At 45.2% G+C, this 27,253-nt stretch overlaps 3 protein-coding genes and 1 long non-coding RNA gene across 8 annotated transcripts; 2 read left to right on the top strand and 2 right to left on the bottom strand.

Annotated features, from left to right (window-relative positions):
* Positions 1-6,408: 6,408 nt before the first annotated feature.
* LOC109749304 (protein argonaute 1C) lies at positions 6,409-13,357 on the top strand. 4 transcript variants are annotated; one of them, XM_020308266.2, is made up of 23 exons: positions 6,409-6,735; positions 6,911-7,403; positions 7,517-7,725; positions 7,815-7,964; positions 8,055-8,188; positions 8,277-8,386; positions 8,508-8,614; positions 8,713-8,851; positions 8,932-9,048; positions 9,161-9,268; positions 9,428-9,499; positions 10,664-10,786; positions 10,954-11,119; positions 11,202-11,323; positions 11,403-11,540; positions 11,655-11,797; positions 11,875-11,937; positions 12,019-12,082; positions 12,170-12,305; positions 12,442-12,515; positions 12,602-12,696; positions 12,764-12,795; positions 12,915-13,357. In XM_020308266.2, exons 1-23 carry the CDS (start codon positions 6,422-6,424, stop codon positions 13,130-13,132), a joined length of 3,327 nt encoding a protein of 1,108 aa, XP_020163855.2. In that variant the 5' UTR covers positions 6,409-6,421; the 3' UTR covers positions 13,133-13,357. The 4 variants fall into 4 exon arrangements, with proteins under 4 accessions (XP_020163855.2, XP_020163858.1, XP_020163857.1 ...); XM_020308269.3 differs by having other exon boundaries at positions 6,479-6,662; XM_020308268.3 differs by having other exon boundaries at positions 6,490-6,757.
* A 133-nt stretch (positions 13,358-13,490) lies between these two features.
* Positions 13,491-17,654, bottom strand: LOC109749305 (sucrose synthase 7). Its single transcript, XM_020308272.4, has 16 exons — positions 17,456-17,654; positions 17,080-17,370; positions 16,799-16,991; positions 16,582-16,700; positions 16,257-16,473; positions 16,064-16,159; positions 15,803-15,979; positions 15,592-15,708; positions 15,345-15,511; positions 15,042-15,266; positions 14,630-14,951; positions 14,313-14,557; positions 14,085-14,223; positions 13,904-13,995; positions 13,792-13,815; positions 13,491-13,691 (listed from the first exon to the last, which is right to left on the bottom strand). Exons 1-16 carry the CDS (start codon positions 17,569-17,571, stop codon positions 13,628-13,630), a joined length of 2,604 nt encoding a protein of 867 aa, XP_020163861.1. The 5' UTR covers positions 17,572-17,654; the 3' UTR covers positions 13,491-13,627.
* Positions 13,732-18,010, top strand: LOC109749306 (uncharacterized). Of its 2 annotated transcripts, none has more exons than XR_005760998.3 (6): positions 13,732-13,843; positions 15,072-15,255; positions 15,366-15,433; positions 15,565-15,728; positions 15,821-16,504; positions 16,604-18,010. It is a non-coding gene; the product is annotated as an uncharacterized lncRNA (long non-coding RNA). The 2 variants fall into 2 exon arrangements; XR_012188301.1 differs by having other exon boundaries at positions 13,740-13,843; positions 15,077-15,255.
* Positions 18,011-23,336: 5,326 nt separating this feature from the next.
* LOC109749313 (protein ACCELERATED CELL DEATH 6-like) lies at positions 23,337-25,566 on the bottom strand. The gene is made up of 3 exons (XM_020308277.2): positions 24,927-25,566; positions 23,918-24,024; positions 23,337-23,869 (listed from the first exon to the last, which is right to left on the bottom strand). Exons 1-3 carry the CDS (start codon positions 25,564-25,566, stop codon positions 23,375-23,377), a joined length of 1,242 nt encoding a protein of 413 aa, XP_020163866.2. The 3' UTR covers positions 23,337-23,374.
* Between the last annotated feature and the right edge of the window lie 1,687 nt (positions 25,567-27,253).

The raw sequence follows: 27,253 nt of genomic DNA, 5'->3' as shown, positions 1-27,253 counted from the left end.
GGCGAGAAATCAATCTCCCCGGCGAGGATTCGACCTCCCCTGCGAGGATTCATCCTCCCCGACGACAAATAGATACACGACGGGGCAATGTGTTGAGCCAGGCACCGCGCGCCCAAGGCGCGTTTCCTAACTAGTGGATTACATTGCCTGCTCAACCATGCCATGCTACGGGTGTTCAACTAGTTTGACTAATAAGCCGAGCTTTCTGCGACCCTGTGAGATATGGATTACATTGCCTACTCAACCATGCCATGCACAGAACAAAGTGCTGGTAAAAATCTGACATAGTAGCCCAAGTGTGTTGTTATAACCCTTGCTGTATCTAATTCCTAGAGAGATAGAAAGTGTAGTACATAGCTATTGGTAGTATGTACTTCCTCCATCCAGTTCCGTGACAAGTAATTCGGGACGAACGAAGTAAATCTAGGAAGCCATGTGTGGAGTTTGCCATATGTCACCAACAGCACAACAAAAGAAATTAGTTTTGCAATACTAGAACAAAAACTGTACAGCAAGTGATGATGCTTCTAAAGGGTTGCAGCAAGACATTATTTCAAAAAAAACAATCAGGGGTTTGCGTCGGCTAACATTTGACCATCTAGTCCCTTGAGCAAAGAAATATACTTTCTTTATTTGCCAAAAGTAAAATAAGATAGATCTAGACAAACGGCAAGGTACTACTACTTAGAGAGACAAAATTTAGAACAGATTTGCATCAACTTGGTCCCAAACCAGAACAAACAATCCACACACTACCTGCAATATGTTGGCCAGAATGAAATAGGAGTTCAGGCAGGCAGATTAAGCATCAATCAAATGTTCAGCATCGATCGGACAATTGACTTATAGGAGGAGTATAAAGGTTCTAGATGGAATAAAATATGGCGACACAGGTTACTAATAGACGGTGGTTTTTCATCAGATGGGTCATGCATGTGCTTAATTTATGTCAAGCAACCGCACTTCCTCTTGGAGTTCACTGTCGCAGCTGTAATCGCCATAGATCCGGTCCTCCTCCAGATTATCCAAATACAAGGTTATGTAATAGCTGTGAGACATGACGTCATCACTGGTGTCTCCTTCGCCGCGGAACATCTCCTCAAACTCTCTGTCACGCCCCAGGAAACTCTCCTTCGTCGGGTGCACGATGGTCCTCCCTCCGGACTCACAGTAAAGGCAACGGACTTGCTCTGCCATGCATACACATGCAACGGACTTTACTATATAGTTCTGGATCGTATAAAAACTGATGACAGAGTGCAAAGCTATTTAAAATATTTATACTAAACTTTAACACTTATTTATAAAATAGTTATGTCAAAACACAAATAATGAATCATGATGATTTTAAATTTATTTTGCAACATTATATATTTCAATATATATTATCTTAAAACATAATTGACCAAAATCCAAATGTAATAAGAAATGACAAATAGCATGCTTCTTGAATAATTTGTGACACTTCCATAAATATACTGCATATGTGTTTTGCATGTTCTTAAATATACTAGTAGACAACTGAACAATATTAGTAGAGACTCTAATGGTGAACGGTATAAGAAATATCATGATACTGATCTATAATTAGCATCAAAGCAAATACAAAAATCTAGAGTATATAGAAGGGTTGAGAATCTTCCAGTCGAAGGATGTCTTATTAGGATGTAAGGAAATTGTGCCCCAAGTGCAAGAGTTTGTAATAAGAAATAAGTTTCCAACGAGAACTAAGTATCAATCCAAGGAAGTAAAATTTCCTAAACCAATAATTAATTCTGCAATATTAACAAAACTTAATTTGTGCCTCCCAACAATTCAGCATGGGTGTCAACATTACGAGCTTTGCTAGTTGTACACGATATTAATTGATAAAGTGGCACTAAATATTTTTGTAATAAATAACAACTTGAAAGTACATATCCATATTACCCTAGTTGGTTTTGATGATTTATGAAAAAATCATTGAGTTGACTAATGTTCAGTTACTTGGAATATTCTGGCATAATTAAGGATGTCCTTTATCAACTCGAATTTAGGAAAAGGTCTGCATTAGGCAAACCACTAAGATTCTACAGTTATTTTTTAGGCACATTAACATCCTTTGTGCTTGGAAACACTCTAATCATTTTTTAGGCCTGTCTATTTTTCCAATGGATTGTTAAGAATTTCAACAAATATAGAAAAGGTAAGTTATCAAATGGGAGAAATTTAAGCGATGGAGGAGAGTTTAATCATTTTGCAGTGAAGCAGTGCGAAAGGTTTGCCGTGCCAATCCCTTGTGACAATGAGACGCTGGAAATTAATATGTGAGAAGATGTGAACAAATTTCAGTTCGCTGAAAACTCGATGAGCATTCATGTTATACGAGATTGCAAAAATTAACGCATATATTCATAACAAGAGAAGAGAAAATATGATACTTGAACTAAGTCTTGCAAGTACATAATACGTATCGTGAGAGAACCTGGAAGTTCCAAACTTGGAGAAGGGTCATGTAGAGCCTTACTCAGCAATTACATTAAAATATACTGGGAAGAAAAACATAGGAAAAGACAACCAAATTTGTTGAAGGAAACACCTTGATATTTATAAGTGATGGACGTAAATTTGCACTCAGAGTGATAAACACTTGTTCCTCTATGAAAAGTTATCTTTAGCACAAAAATAGAACCTGATTAGTTCTTACTTGAAGTCTAACAAAAAAAATTGAAAGTCACTCCCCTTTTAAATGTCAAAGATTGTTCAAAAGAAAATTTCAAGCAGGGCCACTAGAACAGAGTACCAAATAGCAAAACAACCATTATTGAAATCATAGTTATTTATCTATCTTCCGTCCATAACACTACTATCAAAGTTAAGCGAGAACATGTGGAAGGTTCTGTTTTCGCTTTCTCCGATGCCTTTATCAGACAATAAGAACATCGCTAATGCTCTAATAAAGCATCTCTAGCTAATTTATTGATAGTACTATGCAAAGCAATGGACATAATTTGGGACACAAATTACTACTCCCTCCATCTCAAAATAAGTGTCTCGACTTTATACTAACTTTAGTACAAAGTTGTACTAAATTTGAGACACTTATTTTGGGATGGAGGGGGTACCAAATTGCTATGGTTTCTTACAGATACTAGGTCTCCAGGTCTCCTTGGACGGCATGAGGCGGTATTGAAACTCCCTCTTCTGAAAAGCATAAAACCTGCAAAAAAAATTCCTCATAGAAGAAACTAGAAAATCTGATCAGGATGAACATTTGTGTCACATCACCCCTCACAATGGTTCTCAACACGTCCATTTATCACCGTCCCCATGTCGAATATGTTGTGAAATCACTAGATCCTACAATGAGAATTCTAAGTTCTTCGGAGCTCCAACTATGAGTGATGCTAGTAGAGTTCTTCCCGTGTGAGAAAGTTGGCTTGTTCAATTAGGAGATTATGGTGAACCTAGGAGGACCGAAAGGAACTAATGTGAAAATATACTCATTATTTACATTCTTGACTATACGATGTGAACATTTTTCAATTAGTAGTGTGAAACATGAAGAAATAATCATCTCGCTAGTCGTCGGAAATTGTTCCTTTTTAAGCTAGATTTGACAAAACACACTTACAAATTCCTACAAAAATAATATGCCTAATAACATGCCAAAGGTTTTAGTATCGAGCTTGATGGACTGGAAAACATTCGAGCTAAAAGTATAAGTAGCTATCTTGAAAAACATAGTTTTGTAGATCATGAACGTGTGCTTCATTAATTTGAGAGAATAATGTATGTTGATTTTAGGAATTTACGATGAGCTTGATGAAGTCATGATTTCAAGATAAATAAGCAAGTCCATATGATCCTTAAGAATCCTATATAGCTACTTTGGTTGTTCTAGGAGTTATGTGCCTTATGGACTGCATCCATTTTTGTTTGCATATGACTGGATCCAACGCACAATGAATGTGTTGATTGAATGGTGAACGAAGCTTGTCTAACATGTAGGGATGTAGAAGAGGCGAGGTTGTTGTTGATGAGTGAGTTAATCACCTCGGTGCAGAGAGTAGCAGTTGTAGCATCGTAAAGATAGATCGATGTTGCCACATTGATGCCAGCACTAGAGGGTGCCGCTTGGTCGTTGGGAAGGCGAAGAATACAGTGGAGCCATCAACCATGGTCAGTGGAAGTGTCACCAAATTGGAGATCGCATGGCAGTTGTCTCCTAGCAAGGTCATGGGTGATGAGAAGGAAACACATGTCACCGTCCATGGATCTCACAGAAAATGTATGTGACGTTGAAGAAGGCCACAAGCTGAATACGCAAAGAACCATATTGCAAGGATAAATTGCAGAAAAACACTTCACAAGACTAATAAAGTGGATGCACCATTATCTATTTCATGCAAAATACCATTTCTCTACATTTCTTCAGGTAAGCATTCTGGTATGCTCATGTATTCGATCAAGGGCCAACCTCTCGAAGACTACAAAATTCACATCCATGTAGTATTTTACGAGAACTCATGTAAACCTTAAGAAGCATAGTTTTTCAATTCACAACACAAACTGAATCAGATCTTATCATATACTCCCGCAATTAGTCACTGAAACTGAACATTCCTGCAAGGTTAGTCTTCAAACGGGTACATGTGAAACATTAGGCAATGCTTCAGTTCATAGAGAAGGAGAATGATTGAACTACAAACATAGTTAGTGATGAGGAGAGGGTCTACATAGCTTAAGCTTTGATTTTTGATCGAGACCAAGAGGCGAGCTGCGGGGAGCACGGAGAGGTACTGTCGACTGCAGCGCCACTATGTGGTTTCATAAGGGGCGAGGAGAGAGGGGGCAGTGGAAGGCGGTGGACGCCGTCGCCGATGGACAACGAGATGAGGGTGATGGCAGACGACATCGCTAGCGGGCCGCGAGATGGAGTACAAGGCGATGGAGCAGCAACCACCGCCACACACACTTCTCCAGCTTCCTCTTCGCCTCCCCAACTGCCAAGCTCTTCGTTGTACGATGCATCGCCGCCTTCTCCTCCCAATCCACTTTGGGACGTCTATATCTGGGTGACATCCGCCATCGCTATCGCCTCCATTAGGGCTCGCGGGCCATGTTGTGATAGAGAAGCGAAAGGGAAAGTGACGATTTATGTTGCCATCGTTACGACGGATAGGAAATCGATCACAGGTGATTGATTCATTGGCAAGAAGGCCCATTTAAACAATGGATCTTAGATTTTGTTACGGGAGTAGCGGCCCATCCGGTGTAGCGCGATCTTCACATCAATGAAAGCCAGGTGGGACTAAATCCTTAAATGAAGATCCAACGGTCAAGCCAGGCGAGACTAAATCCTTAAATGAAGATCCAACGGTCAAGAACACCCACAAGTCCAGATCCGACGGTAAAATATGTTGATGGCCTGGGAGGGCTCTATTTAGTGCGCAATTTAAATGTCTCTAACTGCCGCTAGTGGAGGTGATGTGACACCAGCATATATAGTGGGTTCTCCCAATTACACTTAGTGACTGGTATGATGAGAGAAAGGATACACCAAACGTGCTCGGGCCAAAGGGCATGCGGCATGCACGAGTGAATGATCCATTGAAATATGGCACGTGGCCTTGCAGGAGTGAAACTTGCTTTTACCGTTGTAATTTTTGATTTCTTGGCGGACAAGCGGACATTTTGTTGACTGTTAAGTTGGAAACCAAGTCGGTTTAGATGGTTGTGGCGAAGTGAAAGCATGTGGGCTCTTCTGTATATAAGACTTGCAGGTCACCGTCAAAGACTCACATAAATAAGTTAGGGTTCCGGGTTGTCTCGCTTGCGCATTGCGCCACCATCATAGTGCACTCCATCCTAACATCGGCGTGCACCGATGAGGAGGTCTTCGGAATCTCTCGTCCTTGATACTGCTCCGGGGAGAAAAATAAATATGAATTAGCCTTTTGAGAAGTGCTACACACAACAGCCCAAATTCGTCACCACGAACATGATCGTGTTCCTTCCAAGTCAGGCGGGTCTCCAATGTCGCCCGGCCGATTGGTCTTCCCAGCATTGTAGTTAACAAATCCTTTTTATGGACCAGCCATGACTAGTACTATGCTAGAGCCATGTATGCTAGTAATTGTTTGTCATTATTTATTTATTTAGTAGAATTAGGGCATGGCTAATGCATAGCCTTGCGGTAAAGAAGTGTGTGTCACGTAGAATCGGATGTCATGGAAAGTAGGTTTGGATAGGGAAGCGGGGATCCTCTGCGAGAGGCATCATTGTACATGCCCTTAACCTCTTGTGTGATACTAGGTGCTGGCACGTGGGCTCCCACTCTAGTCCAGTTCGGTCTAAGGGAGAGGGGAAATGGATATGGATGCCAGGCTGGAGGGAAGGGACGGTGGAGGTGAAGCGGAGGAGGTGACACGTGCGCAACATGTCAGCACAGCAGCAGCATACTCTATCCCATCACATCATGCAGTGCAGTGCAGTGCAGGGGAAGGAAGGAAGGAAGGAAGCACGAGAGAGTGTGATGTGGGCCCCACGCTCCACTCCACTCAGTTCCCACTTCCACCACCACCAGCGGTTCCCCCCTCTACTTTCCTCCTCCATCCCACCAAAGCAATCACGATCACAATCGGAAGCAGTCCCGACCGATCGACCGATCCAGCAGCGAGGCGAGGCGAGGCTCCTGCTCTTCTTCCCTCCCCATCTTCCAAAGATTTATTTTTGCTCTACAGCAGCAGCCAGGCAGGCGCTAATAACTCTTCATGTATAACCACACCACACAATTACTATCGCCTTTGGTTTCATGCACCAATTGTTTGCTCATACACTACATATTTGTCTGATTGGATTGGATCATTGATTCTCTCCAGTTTTACTCCCATGCCTATTTTTTATTTTTCAAGTCCATTTTTTGCAGTTCCAGTCCACGGCCGGCCGGCATGGGGTCACGGAGGGGAAGGCCGCAGCAGCAGCAGTATCCTCCTCCTGCCAGAGGAGGTGGGCGCGGCCCAATCCCTCAACAGCAAGGGGGAGGACGCGGCACCCAGGGATTCACCGCCGCACCGCCGCAGCACCCAAGACACGATGCGGCCGCAGGCAGAGGCAGGGGCCGTGCTGCCCGTGGCGACGGCCCCTCCTCCCCTGCCCCTGCCGCCGCAGGGCCGTTGGGCCGCCTGCCTCCCGAGCTGCGCCAAGCAATGGAAGACCCTTCTCCGCCACCCGCCCAGCCAGTGCCCGTGCCCGCGCAGGCCGAGGCTGCTGCCGCAACGGGCCAGGCGGCGATCCCGGCGTCGAGCAAGGCGATCCGGTTCCCCCTCCGCCCAGGCAAGGGCAGCGCCGGCACCAGGTGCCTGGTCAAGGCCAACCATTTCATCGCCCAGCTGCCGGACAAGGACCTCCACCACTACCATGTTCGTCTCTTGCTCTTGATTTCTTTTATTTATTATCCTTGCGACTTGTGATCTAGGTACTTTTCTTTTTGTTACTGTCTTGCCAAAATTACTTAACTGAATTCCAACCGCAGGTGTCCATCACCCCGGAGGTCACGTCGCGCGTCGTCAACCGGGCGGTGATCCACGAGCTGGTGAACCTGCACAGGGCGGCCTACCTCGGCGGGAGGCTGCCGGCGTACGACGGCAGGAAGAGCCTCTACACGGCGGGCCCGTTGCCGTTCGCTTCCAAGGAGTTTCAGATCACTCTGCTTGACGACGACGATGGATCCGGCGCCCAGAGGTCAGCCATTTCGCACTCCATATTTATTCAGACCTGAACAAGTATGCTCAGTGTTTCTGAACTTAACTTTCTTCTTCCATTTGATTCAGGCGACAGAGGAATTTCAAGGTGGTCATCAAGTTCGCCGCACGAGCCGACCTCCATCGCCTCGGGATGTTTCTGGCCGGGAGGCACGCGGAAGCTCCTCAGGAGGCGTTGCAGGTCCTTGACATTGTGCTGCGGGAGCTGCCCTCTGCAAGGTAGCAATGACGCACACACGCTAGTGATATTCTACAGAGGCCGTTTGGAAAATGGAGGAAGATAACTGTTCAAATTGGTTGTTCTGACAGATATGCGCCGTTTGGACGATCCTTCTTTTCGCCGGACCTGGGCAGGAGGCAGCCCCTCGGCGACGGATTAGAGAGCTGGCGCGGGTTTTACCAGAGCATCCGGCCTACTCAGATGGGCCTGTCACTCAATATTGGTAAAACAATCTCACCTTCATATCGTATTATGTTCTGCATGATTTTGTTACTTTGGATTTATTTATTTTCCCTTTCATGCTTTTGCAGATATGTCAGCGACAGCTTTCATTGAGCCATTGCCTGTGATAGATTATGCCGCGCAGCTGCTGCGTTCTGACATCCATTCGAGGCCCCTCTCAGACGCCGAACGTGTTAAGGTCTCCCCGCGAAACTAACTTGTCCTTTTAAGAGCAGATAAAATGTGGGTTTCTTGAGCTGAAATTTGCTCAGTGCCTACTGTTCCAAAACTTATTTCTGTGCTCTTTGTTGATACCATAGATCAAGAAGGCACTGAGAGGAGTAAAGGTGGAAGTTACTCATCGTGGCAACATGCGAAGGAAGTACCGAATATCTGGTCTGACAACCCAGGCAACTCGAGAGCTAACGTATGCAAGTTTTTTATGATATTTTTAGAAAGCATTTACCAAATGAACCCTGCTTGCTATATTCCCTGAGAATGATCCGTTGTTTCTTCATGCCGCAGTTTTCCTGTTGATGAAGGGGGTACAGTAAAGTCAGTCGTACAATACTTTCAGGAGACATATGGCTTTGCCATCCAGCACACGTACCTGCCTTGCCTCCAAGTTGGCAATCAGCAGCGTCCAAATTACTTGCCTATGGAGGTAAGCCAAGTGCCCAAAGCAATTAAATGTTCGAACCATTTTCATTTGGATATGTTCTGACCAGAGTTGAGCTTGTTCAGGTCTGCAAAATAGTGGAGGGACAGAGGTACTCCAAGAGACTAAATCAGAATCAGATAAGAGCTCTCTTGGATGAGACATGTCAGTACCCGCGTGATCGGGAGCGTGATATAACCCAGGCATGAAATTTCTTGTTTTTCATGTCTGATGTGTTTCTACAGATAATTGTTTGTGCAACTTCAGTATATAACTCTTGCCCCTCTTTTTTTGTTCTGTTTTTCGGAAACACAGATGGTCAAACACAATGCTTATCAGGAGGATCCTTATGCGAAAGAGTTCGGCATTAAGATTAGCGACCGTCTGGCATCAGTAGATGCACGGATTTTGCCGGCCCCACGGGTAGGTCGTCCCACTTACTGTGAATTTTACTCGCTATTTCGCTGCCGTACCCTTGGTCATCTCCCAGCAGTGCAGTTGCGCTAAGCGAATGGGGCATCCTTTGCCTGTAAACTTTTGACTTTACAGACATGCTTTATGCCGCCTTTTCTCTTGATGCAGCTTAAGTACAACGAGACTGGTAGAGAAAAGGATTGTTTACCCAGAGTTGGTCAGTGGAATATGATGAACAAGGTAATCACATAAATATTCTTCTGTTCACAAAGTTCTCTCATCTTTTGTTTCGGGAGCAAAGGCTATCTTTTTATTTATTTATTTGCTGACTCAACTCTAAAGTAGCCTCATCTCTGGTATATGGAAATAACCGAAAGGGAGGGAACCAAAAGGGGAGCCAACTGAAGATTGAAACAAATAACTTGCTAGTTAGACTTTGTGCCCAACCAACAAATAGCAAAGGTTGAATAAACAACTCTTAGCCAAGTTGTTTGCAAGCAACTTGCTTCAGAAACACTGAAGCAGCACTGTGCATGTCAACAGCTCCTATGAACGACAGGCCTTTGCGCCCTGCATTTTTTTTTTATGTTGGCAAGCTTCGTAATACGCAGCTTTCCAGCTAGAAAGTTTGACCTTAGCAGCTCCTGGTTTCGATCTACCTGTATCTTACTTTTGCTTCATCTTAGCCCTACAAAAAAACGGAAGTCAGAAGACTCTGCATGCATGCCGTATCTGTTGAATTGCACAATACAAAACAAATGAGTATTGAAAAAAAAATAGTGTTCTGTAACTGACAATCTGAAGTTTCTGCCCAACATCAGTCAGTCGGTGTCAGATTTTTTTCCCCTGAAAGTCGATTGGTTTTCAGCACTGACCAAGTTTCGTTAACCAAATAGACGTATATATTTGTTTATTCTCCATAGAGAAAAGTATATTTTTGGTCCCTCAAGTTCCCCAAAAGTATAGACTTGGTCCCTCAAGATTTTTTGGTATATATTTGGTCCTTCAAGTCTCAAAACCAGATAAGTTTGGTCCAAAACCAGATTTTGAGCACGTTGACTGGGGTTTGACCAGGTTTGACCGGTGAACAGTAAATTCAAAAAAATAGGAAACAAATTCAAAAAAAACTGAAATTTTGTGACAAAAACCATGCTTGTGAAAACCAACATGCTTTTGAATTTACAGTTCATCATTCAAACATGGTCAAACGTTGTCAAACCCGGTCAACGTGCTTAAAATCTGATTTTGGACCAAACTTATCTGGTTTTGAGACTTGAAGGACCAAATGTATACCAAAAATTCTTGAGGGATCAAGTCTATACTTTTGGGGAGCTTGAGGGACCAAAAACATACTTTTCTCTTCTCCATAAATATCTAATGTCCCTTTTCATTTTTCATAACCAGAAAATGGTCAATGGTGGCAAAGTCAGAAGCTGGATGTGCGTCAATTTCGCCCGTAACGTGCCGGACAAGCTTGCTCGTGATTTCTGCCATCAACTTGCTCAGATGTGCCAAGACTCGGGAATGGCAAGTATTCTTGGCATGCTTCCTGCAAAATTAATGCGCATATCAGCATGAAGGAACCACACCAAGATCCATAGATATAAAAGCATCAACATGAATCGTAGGCTTTGTGCTTTGAGTCTTCATCTAGTCTTCTTCAGCAGTAACAGTATCATGCATCATCATGATAGGACTTTGCTCTGGAGCCTGTTCTTCCACCTATGAGTGCACGCCCGGATCAAGTGGAGCGAGCTCTCAAAGCTCGGTACCATGAGGCAATGAACATTCTTGGACCCCAGCGCCGGGAGCTTGATCTGCTTATTGGAATCCTTCCTGATAACAACGGCTCGCTTTATGGTATCTGACAAATGCAACCTTCCTAAGTTTACTGTTCATGATGTTCGTTGTTACAGTTACTTGTTTCTTTATCTGATGCTAGGTGATCTGAAGCGCGTGTGCGAAATAGATCTTGGAATAGTTTCGCAATGCTGTTGCACGAAGCAGGTGTTCAAATTGAACAAGCAAATTTATGCAAACATTGCACTGAAGATAAATGTCAAGGTTAGTGTGCCCTGATGCTGCTTTTCTTCACAATTTACATCTTTGTTCCATGTTCCTTGACCTTTTTTCGCTTTGTAAGGTCGGGGGCAGGAACACTGTGCTGGTGGATGCATTGTCGAGGCGTATTCCTCTGGTCACCGACAGACCTACGATCATATTTGGTGCTGATGTGACCCATCCTCATCCTGGCGAGGACAGCAGTCCCTCGATCGCTGCTGTAAGTTGAAAAATATTTAGTACCTGACTACCTGTTCTCAAGTCTTTGACTATTATTTTTTTGGCAAGAGGGGTTTGGTACTCTGTTAATCAGTCACTGCACGCTGTCTTGTAGGTTGTAGCCTCCCAAGATTGGCCTGAGGTTACGAGGTACGCGGGGTTAGTTTCTGCTCAGGCGCACCGGCAAGAGCTGATAGAGGATTTGTACAAGGTCCGGCAAGATCCACAGAAAGGACCAGTCAGTAGTGGCATGATTAGGTACACTGCTCGTCTATTTTTAAATAGTTATAACTTATGAACATCCTAGCAATTTATTACACTACAAAAAAATGCAGGGAGCTACTTATATCCTTTAAGAAATCGACCGGTGAGAAGCCCCAGCGGATAATATTTTACAGGTTTGTGCATGCCCAATCAGAGAACACCAGGTCATGTGCTGTCTGCTTTCACTGATGCCCTGTCTTATATACCTTTATCAGGGATGGCGTTAGCGAGGGCCAGTTTTACCAAGTTCTGCTGTTTGAACTCAATGCGATCCGAAAAGTAAATACCTACTTTATCCATCCAGTTCTTTATTTATCCGTATTCAGATGTTTCCATTAAATTTTGATCTCATTCTGTGTGACTCAGGCCTGTGCTTCCCTGGAGGCAAACTACCAACCACAGGTGACTTTCATCGTGGTTCAGAAACGCCACCACACGAGACTATTTGCGCACAATCACAATGATAAGAACTCGATGGACAGGAGTGGGAACATACTCCCAGGTACGTAGATTTTACAAACAACTCATACCACACATTGCTACCATGGTTTCACCAATGTACTCTGGTCTGCTGTTGCTGCTGCTGCCTGCTGACTGGTCTGAAATGGGCTTCCTTCCCAAATGCTCTACATCTGAAGGTACCGTTGTGGACACGAAGATCTGTCATCCGACTGAATTCGACTTTTACTTGTGCAGCCATGCTGGCATCAAGGTAATCACCAGACAGAATTTGCTTGCATCTCATCTTGTGATCTAAGGGTCCAACAGACAATCTATATAATATCCTCTTGTCTCTAGGGCACCAGCCGTCCCGCTCATTATCACGTCTTGTGGGACGAGAACAACTTTACAGCTGATGGGTTGCAGACTCTCACCAACAACCTCTGCTACACGTTAGTCCCCTCTCTGTCTTAATTTTTTATTTAGAAAATTCATTTCTAACTCGAACCACTTCTGCAGCTACGCGAGGTGCACTCGTTCGGTGTCGATTGGTGAGTTACCTTCTTCCAGGGATCACTGTCAAAGTTCTACTGCCTTGTTTCGGTGAAAAATACTTCTACTGCTTTGTCTCCTTTCTGAAGTCATATTTTCCTGAACTGTTCCATTGCAGTTCCACCTGCATACTATGCTCATCTGGCCGCCTTCCGTGCCCGTTTCTACATGGAGCCAGAGAGCTCCGACAGTGGCTCTATGGCAAGTGGGCCCGGTGGGCGTGGACCGACGTCCGGCTCGTCGGCGTCACGCGGTACTCGGGCCCCCGGCGGCGCAGCTGTCAAACCCCTTCCAGCTCTGAAGGACAATGTGAAGAACGTCATGTTCTACTGCTGAAGCCCGTGAAGGCGGAGCTTAAAATGCTCCTTAAGTCGGCGGGTCGCCCCTTGTCATTGTAATTATGTGAAGAAAGTAGTAATAATCCGCCGGCCGCTGTCTCGTGCGCCGTACTATGCTGGCCTATGTTTGCTGAAGTACCATCTATGCGTGTGCTTTGTTATGTTGTAAATGTTGAACCTCGAGTACTTTTAAGGGTCTGGAGCTTGAAATCTCGTTTCTGAAGCTCTGCTGGTGTTACTTGCTTTATGTTGTCTTATCACTGATAAGTTATCAGTATTTTGCTTGCTTTTGCATGATGCAGAAGCAGTTAACTGCTGTTGCTTCACTCACTATCGTAATGAGTGCAGGGCTCACATTTCTCCTTTTCTTCACACTTTGCATTACTCTCATAATCATCATGATTAGTTCCAGTTTCATTGGAACTTTCCAAATCAATGGCACACACACAGGAACACAGGGCACATTTCTGGTTTATGGTGTTTGGTCTTCACTTCAGGCTGCATCCTGGGAGAAGTTGGACGTCGGGAGCACCGGGCCGAGTAAGCTGGTCGCGATCCTGCAAACACAATATTCAGAGATTCATCAGTTTTATACCAGTGTGACCTGATATGCTTCTTTTGTTGTTTTGCAGCTTGATGATTGGTGGCAATTCTCACCTCTGAATCCTCGTCTGCGGCCTTCTGAAGAGTCGAAACAACAAACGGTCAGGTCAGTCAGTTGCTTCCCTGCTATCGCCTCAGTAAATTTCGTAACAGCGGGCACACTTGCCTTTCTCTTGGCCTCGGTGCAATCCTAGCAGGCGCCGTGCTTCCCGCCGTAGGCCGTGCGGGTTGTTCGCCTACCTTAGGGACAGTCTTGACCTGAAAACAGCAGTAACAGATGACATCAGTGAAATTGGTTTGGGTTCTGTTATGTTGGTGTCGCCTACCTTATGTTTTTCTCAACTTACCAGCTGCCTGAACTGAAGGTTGTAGAACATCTGTAGGTAGAGCTGTTTGGCCTGCCTCTCTTCCTTGTTCAGAGTCCTCCAGAAGCCGTACATCGACCCCATGTTCAGAACTTTAGTCGCGTAAATCTGCCACGTGTAACTAAAATCACAGACCAGACATTATTAAATTATTTTGTGAAGAAGAAGCATAGTTATCCATAAGTATTCTAGGATGATGATTCTACGGACCACTCATAGATGCGCTGGAGTCCGGCAGTGGACATCTTGTTCCAGTAGGTGGGGTCCTCCTTGCATTTCTGAAAGAAGGCTGCTATCTTGTCGCTTGCCTCCTTGCCGTTGAGCGGGTTGATGTGGAAACCCGAAACCTCATTGACGATGATTTCCGCTGGTCCTCCTTGATTTGTTGCAAAGGTTGGCAGCCCGCAGTTCATCGCCTCGATGACCGTTAGTCCAAATGCCTCATAGAGTGCAGGCTGAAAGACACGGTTCAGTCACATAGTCAGTGCTTGAGTTTCATGCTTAACTGTATTTGAGTTTTTTTTTACCTGAACGAAGGCCCCCCTGGTATCTGCAATGCAACGGTACAGCTCGCCGTTGCGCACGCGCTCGGTCTGTGCTTTGATCCAGCGGATCTGTCCCTTGAGCTGGTACTTGTCCATCAAGCTGTGCATCTTGTTGATCTCCTCGATCTCTTCTCTGTCGTTTGACTGTGAAGGTTCCAGGAGCCCCCCAACGATGACCAGGTTGACAAGGTCCCTGAGCTTCCTGTTCTCACCATACCATTCGACCAGCCCGGTAATGTTCTTCACCTTGTCGAGCCTTGCCATCGAGAAGATGATTGGCTTGCTTCTGTCCCCTAGGTACCCTCTGGTTGAATCATATCACAGTCCAGAGTTATTAGCAGTTAATGTTGTCAACAGTAAATTAAAAAGCCTTATATATATATATATTACTTACAAGTGCTCATCATTGTCCTCCTTGCTGTAGAGTAGCTCCTCGATTTGGGGGTGCAGGTCTGTCAGCCGAGCCTGCTTTTGTGTGAATGGAAAGTAAACGGATTGATCAGCGCCAGGGGCGGCGATGTTGAACTTGGGATCGAAGACGTTGACGCCTGTGGCGTAGCGACACAGCCCTGGCATTGTGAAGGCGTAGTGGCTCTCATACTGGCCAGGTTTGTCTTTGCTGCATTTTGTCAGGGAATCCTGGGATGAGTTGCACGACATTGCTGAGAGACTGATTTTAGTTTACGGAGTGACTGACCTTCCGGCTATTTCTTGGTAGGTGCTAGCGATGATGAAGTCGCTAGTGTTCATGGCGATCATGTCGGCAGTGAACTGGCAGGAGAAATGGTACTTGTGATCCATTTCTCTCCACTTGACATCCGAATCGTCGTACTTTGTCTTCTCAAGAGCATGTGCAATTGTTCCCTGTTGGTTTTGATGTCAGATTTGTTTGGTGACAGAGGAACAACATTTTTCAGGATTTCATCTCGATAGCTCATTTTCACCTGGGTGACCCCGAGTTTGCTCGACAAGAGGGATGCTACTAGATTGCCATCGGTGTAATTGCCGATGACCATGTCTGGCTTCCCCTCAAGTATGTCAAGAATCTTGACAGAAGAATCCTGAAACCACCATGATAAAGGTTTGTTATCAGTGTCACATTCAGTTCTTTCACAAGGTGTTGCCAATACCTAGGAAAATTCCTAGCTGACATACCTGGGCATATCTCTCCAGGTAAGGGTAAATGTCAAACCGGGAGACCCACTGGCGAAGATCTTTCCCATCATCAGTCTTGAATGGCACGCGGAGGATGCTCGAGTGCTTCGTGTGCTCGACCGGTTCAAGCTCAACGTTGCACTTGGTTCCCTTTGCGTCCGGTATGAGTCTTGTTAACTGCAAGATGTTCGAGCAGCTGTCAAAAGCTTCCTCCTTGCAGCGTGAGGTCATGGTAGTTTAATGAAGGCGATCGAAGCTTACCACAAGAATCTTCGGGGTAACATTCAGGCCCTGCCGCTTGATTCTTTGCAACAATTCCTCTTCAAGAGCTCTAACTTGGTCCAGGATGTAAACTACCTGTCAAGGAAAGATTGAAATGTTGGCTTCTGTTTCAAGCATTGATACCTGTGGATTCAGGGTTATATCTTCCATTGTGGGATAATGATCCCTGTACCTGACCGCCGGTATCCGGCAACCCAAGGACCTTCTCTTGACCAAAGTAACCGTGGATGGAGAAGATCACGATGCTGAACACCGACGGCACCCTGCTGAAGAACTTCTCCATGTTGATCGGATCCGGCGCCTGGAGCACTTCGGAGAGGAAGTTGAGTGTTTCTCTGCATGTTTCGGCAGTGTCACCCCACCCCTTCTCCAATCCCCACTCCTGAAACCTGCAACAGCCAGCAAACACATCTTTGATAAGTAAATACTAACATGCATGTCCTGCTGCTTTCTATGTTTATAGCTGTCTGATTACAACAAAGTGTTCTGATATTTACTTTTGTTCAAAATTCTGGTAAGGTGTGCTCTTCTCCAGGCCTGCGACGAAGACCTCTGCAAGAAGCAATGCTGTCTGAAGCTTGTCGGCGGTGTCGATGGTGTCGCTGATCATCAGTTTCTGCAAGAAAGTGAGGAGAGGCCGAGCTCATTCTACCGTCGACACTGACCATGCCGAATGGAACGATCAATCAACATGCATGCTTAGTTGTTGCTTACCTCGCCGCGGTAGTTCAGATTTAGCAGGTAGTCCAGCAGCGGCTTCATGCTCTCCGGCTTGCCGCTCAGCTTTGACGACATGAACCGGGAGACGAACTGCATCCCGTTGCCGATGGACGACGGCAGCGTCAGATGAGGCGTGGAGAGGTCCAGCGCGCTGAAATCGACCTCCAGCGAGTTGTCGTCGCGCGCCCTGAAGAAACAACAACAGCAGCCAATCAAGCCTGGGTTCATCAGGTTTCTTTCTTGTAGTATGTATAGATGAATTGATGATGCAGTACCATTTTTCGTCGTAGAGGGTCTCCTTGCACTTGAGGTAAGCGGATGGCGTGATCTCCTCGACGGAGAGGTCCCCGGAGTGCACCCTGATGAACTCCCAGACGCCGGGGTTGGTCCGGACGGCGAAGGCGACGAGGGGAGGGAGCACGACGGCCTCCTGCGTGGAGCAGATGACGTAGCCGAGGAAGCCCTCGGCGAGCCTGGCCTTCTCGGGCTTGTCGTCGCCCGCCGACGCCTCCAGCTCCTCCATCAGCTGCTGGTTCCTCATCAGCCTCCTGCCCTTGGAGACATACCTGCAGAGCAAGGAAGGATCCGTCATACATTTCAGAGAAAGAAAGAAAGAAAGGAGTGTTTGTGTTGTGGACTTGTGGTACCTACCTTTGGAAGCACCTCTTCATCTGGTAGCGGCTCTGGCGCAGCGCCTCGGGCATCATGTCGGCGACGCTGTCGGACCTCCTGAGGGGCATGTAGGAGGAGGAGGAGGAGGAGGCCATGGCTGAGCTGAGGTGGAGATGGAGGCCTGGATGGTTTAGCTTGGTGGTGGTGTTATGTGATGGCAAGGCAAGTTTATAGACAAGGGGAGGAAGATGGAAGCAAGTTAACTAATTATGCTCTCCTCTGTCTCTGTCTCTGTCTGTCCCTTTCAGAGGAGAGGAGGAAGATGAAAGGCAAGAGAGGAAGGAGAGGAAGCAAAGGAAAGAAGAGTGATGGGTGGCACTTTAAGCAAGGCATTTATTTTGTTCCTCTTGTTAATCAATTTGTTTATATGTTAGATAAGATTCGATTAATCGTTGGTGCAAAAACATTCAGTTTAATTCATGCCCGCCTGTAAATGCAAAACTGAACTGCATGTCAGAAGATGATAATTTTCATGCTCAGTTAAATCTTGTCTGGGTGTAAAATTAAGATGGAAGGAGAATATTTGTTGGCTCTGAGGTTTGCTTTGGCGTGGTGGCATAGATAACTAAGCTAGCTAGGTTACCTTTTACCTAGCCTAGCCTTTTGGGTTTCTACCTTTACATGCAGAAGAGTCTTGTATTCTATGCACCCGTGCACTGAAAAAGTTCACCATCTGAAGAGTCCTGAAAATATTTCCTTCAAAACCTTCAAAAATGTCTACAAACTCCTGGAAACAGATTAATTAGCATCGTTTGTAAAAAAAAAACGCATGTTATCCCTCATTCCCGTAAGTATGAATGTAAGATGTTTATCAAGCAATTTTATTCCCTCTTCCAGTAATTAACTACTCTCATTGTTTATGAATATAAGATGTTTTGGATATTTCAATATGAACTAAAATGAGTGAAAATAAAATAAAAATGTGTGTATATAGATTTGATTCTCAAAGAAATTAGAACATCTTATATTTGTGAACGGAGGGGGTTGAAAATATAGTAGCGGAAACAATAATTTATAACAGCCTCGCTTCAGAAATTTGACCGCTTTCCAGATATGACTGCGTGTTATACCTGAAATAAAATGAAAAACACATGTGGTTTGTTTGCACCACATGTGAACTTTCAACTGTTGACAAAATTAAAAGGTGAATTACCCTTGCATGATTCTGAACTGAATAATAATAATATATATATATATTTCTCGGTATATAATGCAAAGTGGTCCATGAGGAAAATTTCATACAGTATGTTTTAGGAAGCCAATTTTTCAACGGTCAGAATTATGCTTTATCCGAGTGAAAGTTGCTGGTAACAAATGCAGAAAGAATAAGAAGAGATCTGTCGTCGATGGGCCAGAGCAGCAAAAGAAAATAATCAAGCCCAGACAAACAAACAAGACCCAAATGAATGGCCCACTAGCAGGCACCAGGTCAGTTTATCAAGCAAAGCCTACAAAGCCATGATATAACATCAAGCAGGCATCAGCTCTTTTCTTGTTTTTCTCAAAAAAAAAAAATCAGCTCTTTTCTTGTTAACAAAAAGCTCCTGCTACAGGATGAAGAGAAACCGCTGTCGACGAAGAGAAACGTAAATCGGAAGGATCCAACCCGTGAACACACAAATGCGGACAAGATTTAAGCGGATCCACCGAAGACAAACGTCGACCGAATCCCACGAGATCTGTCGGAGACACACCTCCACGCCCTCCGACGAGGCTACACGCACCGTCGAGAAGAAGGCTGGTCGCAGAGAATATTACTCCATCTTTAAGGAGCCGTCATGGCGTCACCGCCCCGCCTTTCTAAGCAGTACATGAACAAACACCTAACAACAGAATTGAAGCCCTTCTGTCGGCACGGATCGAGATCCACCACACCTCCATTGTCTAGGGCCATATCAGACGGGGTAGACTTGCGCTTTCAAGTCGCTAGAGCACAACCGCCAAGGGGTACACCGTACACGTGCGTAGCGACAATGAAACTTATGCTTGTGTGTTACATAAATATATAAGTTCTTTTTGACATTTCAACATGGCCTACGTAAGGAGCAAAATGAGTGACTCTATACTCTAAAATATGCATATATACATCCGTATGTAGTGCATATTTTTTTTTGAAACAAGACAAAATATTTATCATTTTCATTGATTAAGAAGAAAAAAGTTGTCCGGTTAATTAGAGGAAAACCGGACGAAAACTAAAGTACAAACCCCATATGGGGCACACACACGAATGACCTGGCCACAAACAAGATAATGACACAACCAACGACACAGCCGTCGAGAGGTAGCATCGAATAACAAAGCAACACCAAATAGTCGACCGTAACGCTGAGGACATGAAAACTCTAATTTTGCTGACGTGCATCACAGGAGAAAGTTGCAAGCCTCGCACCAACCTAGTCGAACACGACACCTGAAGAACACCGCTCATTGAAAACCGCCCTCATAGAGTCATCATTGCCGCAGTGGCCCCGCCGCCCGCAGCTCCGACTTCTTTGTCACAGCCAGAAACCAACATAGGCACACCCATTGACGCACCAGACCTTCGGCATCAGAAGGACAAGCCGCGACCTGGCTCTGCTCGCCACCATCGTCGTTGCTACACATGTCGCAACGCCACACCACCTCATCACCGGTCGAGCACCTGCTGACCACAATGTAGTGCACGCCCAGCCCACATGAATCACAAATGGGACCAAGATCTTCAAGACGGCGCCCCCAAGAGGGTATACAACATTGAAGACGACGCCACCGCCTGATCCAACCAGGATCATGACTTTCGCCCGAAGATCTTGACCCGAGAGCGAAGAATGCCCAAATCACCTTGATGGCGCCTCCAAGGAAGAAAGTGATGCCCGCGGGCGCCGCCGCCGCCGGCCGGCAAGAACAAGCCAAGCTTTCGCTCGGATCATCAACACCACCCCTCCCATGCCAGCAACTCCACTAACCCGCGCACTCCTGCACAAGAACAACGCCATGACTACCACCACCATGCCTTGCTGTCGAGCCAACCACAGCAAATCACCGGCACGTAGACTGACACACATCCTCCGGCAGGGAAGGGTGGGCTGCCACCCCGCATCATCGCGTCGGCCAGATCTGCGGGTCCAAAGCCCGTGCAGAACGCAGAAGCTACAGCCCGAGCCGCCGGAGCTGTGACCCGCCGAAGAACCGTCGTCGTTGAGCTACCTAGACAGGAAGGACGAGCCTCCCGCCGCCAGCACATCGCGATCGCCGTGTCGCCCGCGCGAACTCCACAGCCGCCAGCACATCGCGATCGCCGTGTCGCCCGCGCGAACTCCACAGCCGCCGACACGTCAACCACCTTCCCGGGGCCACCGCCCCGGATGCCAGCCCTCGATGCCTGCCAGAGCTCACAGCTCCACCATGGAGCCGCCAAGCACCACCTCGTCGATGTGTGCCGCCCACCGCAGGCCCTCACCGGCGCCAACAACCCCACCATGGAGCCGCCGAGCACCGGCCCGCCGACGTGTCGCGCTCCACTCTGCCGCAGCCACCGAGGGGAGAGAAGCCAGATCCGGCCAAGCCCGGCCAGGGTCCAGCCGCTCTCCGCGCAGACGCCGTCCCCGCAACCTCGGGAAGACGCAGTTGCTGCGCACGCGCTACACCGCGGAAAGGAGAAAGTGCCCCGCCGCCACCCTCCCCTGGGGCACGCGCGGGCTTCGCCGGCAGCCCCTCAGGCGGCGGCGATGCGGAGTGGGGAGAGGAGGACTTTGCGGCGGCGGCGCTAGGTTCCCCTGTGTCGCCCGAGCAAGGCGACACGGGGTCAGGGTTATGTAGTCCATATTGAAATTCTCTTAAAAAAGATTTATATTTAAAACAGATGGAGTATATGTTTATTACTAAGTCATTTTGCAAAAGAAAAAGTTATGTTTTCTTTGGAATTAGCAGAAAAAAAATAATTTTTTCTTATAATATACTCTCTCCCTTCCATAATGTAGTGCGCTCATACTTTTCGAGATTTAATTTTGACCATAAATTAGACCAATAATATACAAATCAAGTTACTGAAAAATTATACCATTGAAAACTTCTTTCAAATACGAATTCAATGTTGTCATTTTTATGACACATAACCCGCATTTTGTTGGTTAAATTTATGGTCAAAATTAAATCTTGAAAAGCGTATGCGCACTACATTATGGAATGAAGGGAGTACCATTTCTGTATTAACAGACAAAAAACTGGAAACTAAAGCAAAACATGTTAAGAGCCACTGTTGTGAGCAAGATCATGCACCCAAGTGTAAAATTTGATACTCGATTTATGAAATTGAACTTCCTGGACAACTTCTTGTATCAACAGTGCAATTCACTCCTTTCGCAACTGGAAGCCTTTTGCAACAGTGCAATTCACTCCTTTCGCAACTGGAAGCCTTTTGCAACAGTGCAATTCACTGTTCTGCAATCGGAAGCATATCGACGAAACTTCCCAAAGTTTTCATCAAGAAAAGCTCACAAACCAAATCATACACCATGAAGTGATTATGCCCCATTTCAACTAGATTGGGCAGAGCTCTTTTCAACAAATTCTTTTAGCTTCTGCTAATTTTTGACGATTTAAACTCCAGAAACCTTTCCTGACAAAATAAATAAATCCAAGAACCTTGAAAAGGGGAAATTTCACTGCTAAAAGTTAAGATTTTGTTGTGTCGACATGTCAGACTGAAGAAAACTCTACACCACATGTCTGGACCTGACCTGCCATTTTGCTTGGTGGCACAAATTTATTTGCTTCCTCGAACATCTGGATCATGAGAAATTGAAAACATTTTCAGAATGAAGCCCCTAATTTTGAGAAGTCGTACCAAAACATCAAAATTCAAATGATCATAGCACTCTCTTTTCTCTTTCACTTGTTTATAGTATACACTCCCTAATTTTTATTTTGTACACAAGGAACAGTAGTAGAATATTTTCTACTATTTCCTGTCAAACATTAATTAGCCACCACGACACAGTAGTAGATAACTATGCTACATGAAATTTAGTATCAGAATTTCCAAATTAAGCTATTAGTCTGGACAATATCATTTACCTTGGCCGCTCTTTCGCCGCGCAGTGATCCAATCAATTCATTTGCTTGTGTCCATATTTTGCTGAAATGACTGCCCAACCGAAGATTATTACCAGGGGCCAATATACTGCCAGTGTTTGCCAGAACATAATACTTGCGCAAATGAAAAATGCTTTACTGCTGCCCAGTCGAACACGTAGCGCTCCTGCTAAACCAATGCCTCTTAGAGGTTCCATGTATCCGCACCAAGACATCAGGAACACCAATGCACATATTGCAATTGCTGTCATATGCGCAACATGAGACAAAATCAAATACTGGCCTAACGCAAAAGCAGCACCCAAACTTGTGACCGAACAGAAGGCGCAATATGCTGATATGTTATAGTGAAGACGCCGAATGCGCAAGTCAACCATAGTCGTTCCAGCATACATGAGATTGATGGTTGCTGCAGCGGATAAAAGAAATGCTAATGTGTTGGCCATCATGAATGCGTCAAATATATACCCGCCAGCAAGTGCTGGTGTGCCACTGGTATTGTAACCGCCAGGCACAGTGAAAGATGCACCGAATGTGACTGTTGCAATTAGCACAGGACCAATAACCAGAGTTTGTGTTGAATTTGTTAGTTTGTTTGATTCAATCCCTTCATCCTCTTGTTTCTGGTTAGGAAAGTAGCGTGCTATGTGTTGATCATGTCGGAGATGATAACCATGCCTAGCTTGGCAGTATGTTAAAGCACCATCTATCAATTTCCCAGCGTTCTGCAAAAGAGAAGAAGAGAAAAAAAATGTTAAAATAGGGCTCGGTACTGTTTCTTCTTCCAAACTTAGGTTCCCTACTACACTATTTATTAAGGTTTCAAGGGAAAATGCCTAAAACTAAAAGGAGAAAAGGACGGTGTATTACCCATTGATAGGAATATCCACTGGCAGGTATCTTACTCCATGTTAGATCTAGAGGAGTTTCCCCGTTGTTATTTGTCAAATCCAAGCGTACTGTCTTGTTCATTAATAGAGAGCAAAAGCTGTCAAAAACCCGAAGTTGTACTGCTAAATGTAGGGCGGTGTTGCCATCCTTGTCTTGCATATTCAAAATCCATGCCAGCGATGGAGTACAGCAAGCATGCGTAATGAAATAGTCTCTTTTCCATTCAGCAGCAACATGAATGAATGTTCTACCTTTTGAATCACGCAGTCCAGCGGTTTCAGGATACTCGGTAATCATAGTCTTGATGGTTGAATACAGACCTGATGCGGCAGCGATATGAATGGGAAATGATCCTTCATGGTCTGGTTGATACAACTGATATGGGTCAGCATGTACCAAGGGTTTTATAGGGACACCTGAATGCCACTTCTGGAAAACCCATGGAAATGTACGGCTGAAGGTCCAGCGAAATGCACCTCCAACCCCAGTAAGTGATGCAGCAATGTGGAGAGGCGTACTCCCCATTTGATCTGCTTGCTTTGCAAGGTCCTTCTTCCAGTTCAGCAGCATTTCTGTCATCACTGCAAATGGATTCATTATGTCAAACCAAGCAGCAAGTGGAGAAGGAAAACCAAATTAAGTAACAATATAAATAAGTGATAAATTTCTCAACAACAAAAATGATAAAATAATAAAATACGACATAGGGAAACTAAGTTTTACATGCTAGTAATGGAAAGACGACCGTAGATACTTGGCATTAGTGTTGTGGAACACTGCTTTCAAACTTGTAAGGATGTCTGACAAGGGGACCGGAGATACTGATTCTTTGTAAGATAGTGGCGGACATGCTGTCCACCTTGAAATCAAGAGCTAATCCGATACGCCAACATATTTGGCATGTCATTTGGGGTGGTGTATAGAAATATATTGTCCGTCTCTCCCTATCATTTCGGACTTCTTGATGAACTAGCTGATGCAGGAATTCAATATCGCGTCCTTTATTTTTATGTTTTGTACTACGTGCATTCTTGATATCTCGACTAGCTCTTGACATTGTTTCGTTGCAGATGCATCAAAAAATATAAAGACTCATTATCTATAGCGCACAGTGGTGTTTTGTTTTATGGGATGTCCACGAACGTCTATGTTTTGTTTTCTCTCTATAAAATACCGTTTTGGTGCCGGCTATACTGGCTTAATAATATAAAAGAGTTCACATGGACTTTTATACCGTGAACTCTTTATATGCCAATAACTAAAATTGTAAAAGTATTTTCTATTATTATTTCAATGGTATGAATTGCCTTTTCTATCTGGAGCTGATTTTTGAAACTAAGAATTATGCACTATATATGTATGCTTAGATGACCAGTGAATACAGTACATATCTAGAAGACGCATGTACTCCCTCTGTAGCACAATACCACAATACAATACTTGCTACAAGTATTGTGGTACAGAGGGGGTCGTACGTGCGTACCTTCGCCTCGGAGAACTCCAGCATGCAGTGCATTTTGGCCATTTGGACCGGAGTAGGACAGCATCCCGGCGGCGCTCTTCGCATAGAGCGTCTCTGCAATGGTCTTATCTTCAAACAAGACTGCAAGGTATAGAGGTGAGGCGCCGTCCCTGGGGATGCTGGCCAATTCCGGGTCCTCCTCCATTAGCTGCTTGACTATGCCATCGCTCCTGATGCGGACAGCCTCATGCAGAGCCGTCTCACCGAGCTTGTTTTCCATTTCAAGCAATTCCTTGGCTCTGCCAACACATTTAGCAAAACCTATGAGGCGATAGATCATATGGGGGCTCCCGGCCCGTGCGGCGCAGTGCAGAGGCGTGTCTCTATTGTTGTTCCGCACAAATAGGAGGTCTTTGGCCTTGCCGAAGATGAAGTCGGCGCTCTTCAAGAAGTTAGTACTGTCACCGTAGGAGGCCACCGCATGGAGTGCGGTGTCCCCCTCAACGGTGACCCCCTCGAGAAGCGACGGCTCCCTGAGACACGCTTCTTCCAGCTCCTTCCTAGAACCAGCGCATGCCAACGCTAGCAGCATGGGATTCATGGCGGCCCGGAGAGGCACCGCCGTGGAGGCCTGCTGGTTGCTTGGGTTCATTGCCGCCATGGTGACGAATCTTTGCTTGATCCTTGAGTGGGTCACAGCTACCTCTTGGTCTTGGTACGTACCATCAAGCTTGGCGTGCGTGTGTATATATAGCCAATAGGCCGGCCGCTCATCTGATCACACTCTCCTTTGGCCGAGTCTTCTCAACAATAATCATGCATGCACATGATGCAACAACCACGAAAATGTGACTTCAGCTACTAACCACTTTTTTTTTACTACTAAATCTTCTAATTATTGGTACTTGTATATTTACATAACGAAAGATGACAAAACTGGAAAGCTACAAAGGAGAAGAAAGGTAGCTATTCCAAGAGCGCTACCAAACCGCGTCTACAGCCGAGCCGAGCATGTGTACGTACATTTAGTACGACCGTAATCGTTCGTGGTCAAGCTAACGAAAGGTTCAGCAAAAGTACTAAACCAGAAATGATAACAAACTGCATGTGTAACATTATTGGTATGCATGTCCAGTCACATAACACAACGACGTAACAAGTCACCAAACGACTAGATGGTATTATCTTAGGACGATGATTGTGCACATGCAGGAAGCGAGCCGGTTTGTTCATGGTGGCAGGGCTGGAAAAGGTGTCAAAGTTAGTAAGTAATGTTTCCGACTAGCAACTATTGTCAATTTTGGAATTGGTCAGTTATTATTTATCTTATCAGAAAGGCGCATTTTATTAAGCCGGGGAAAACCAAAAGGCGGTATATATGAAAGATTATTTGCAAAAGCCAAAAAGAAACCGTCAACTGCTTTCTGAGCCCATGTCCTCTCTTGCAAGGAAAAAGAACATCTCGAACCACAAGGGACAAGTCTTGAAAATTGTGGGTGTCTTGCTCCTTCCACACGTTCCATAATACATGCATGATGGTATCTCGCTACGACACATCTAGGGTTTATATGTTCATATCATCCACAATAATCCTCAAGCTTAAAGTATTTGTGAGGATGGAAAGCCAACTCGACACAATGCCCCGACCTCCCAAACGAAAAGACCACATAAAAGGTGTTCATTGCTTTGAAACTATGTTTTTATTTTTGTTTTGAAACTATATATGTTAAGCATAGCCTACATGTACATGCCTTCATGGGATCATCCCCTGATAGCAACCCAGTAAACATCTTACACGCTGGCTCAACTTTTGCCTCCTGGATGAAGGACCGCCAAACCAGCAAACTTAAGCTGATACGCTGATATTGATAGGTATTTTTCTTTTCTTTTTGATAATGATGTTGATGCGTATACTTCAGTGTAGACGAGAAGTTCCAATATATTGAGTGAATGAAGATGGACATTGCTGAAGCGAAATTCAAAGTCAGTAGGGTGAGTAGGCGACACGAAAACCCCGTTGAATGACTTCAAATGAACTGTGAGGGGCTGAGGGCGGCAAGAAACACGATGTAACCAGCTTCAGGCCCCAATAGGTGTAAGAAGCCCTACTCGCATGGGATTACAATAGTGGTTGGAGAGACTAATCTGCACGAGATATATACTGCATATGGTGAAGGGTTTGCTGCGTTAGGCTCTCGGTCAGAGTTTTCTTCTTCCCCGTTGCCTCCAGCTATTCAAACATGCTCCTTGTCCTAGACCTACAGGCTAAATTTTCTCCCAGTTAGGCTCGCCCATAGTTTGTGTTAAATATTTCGTTACAAGCGGGTTAAAGCTATAAGTATGAATAT

This window comes from Aegilops tauschii, chromosome 6 (assembly GCF_002575655.3).
Source record: "Aegilops tauschii subsp. strangulata cultivar AL8/78 chromosome 6, Aet v6.0, whole genome shotgun sequence".
NCBI classification, from domain to species: Eukaryota; Viridiplantae; Streptophyta; class Magnoliopsida; order Poales; family Poaceae; genus Aegilops; species Aegilops tauschii.
Note: the sequence above shows the minus strand (reverse complement) of the source record. Positions and strands in the feature narration are given on the sequence as shown.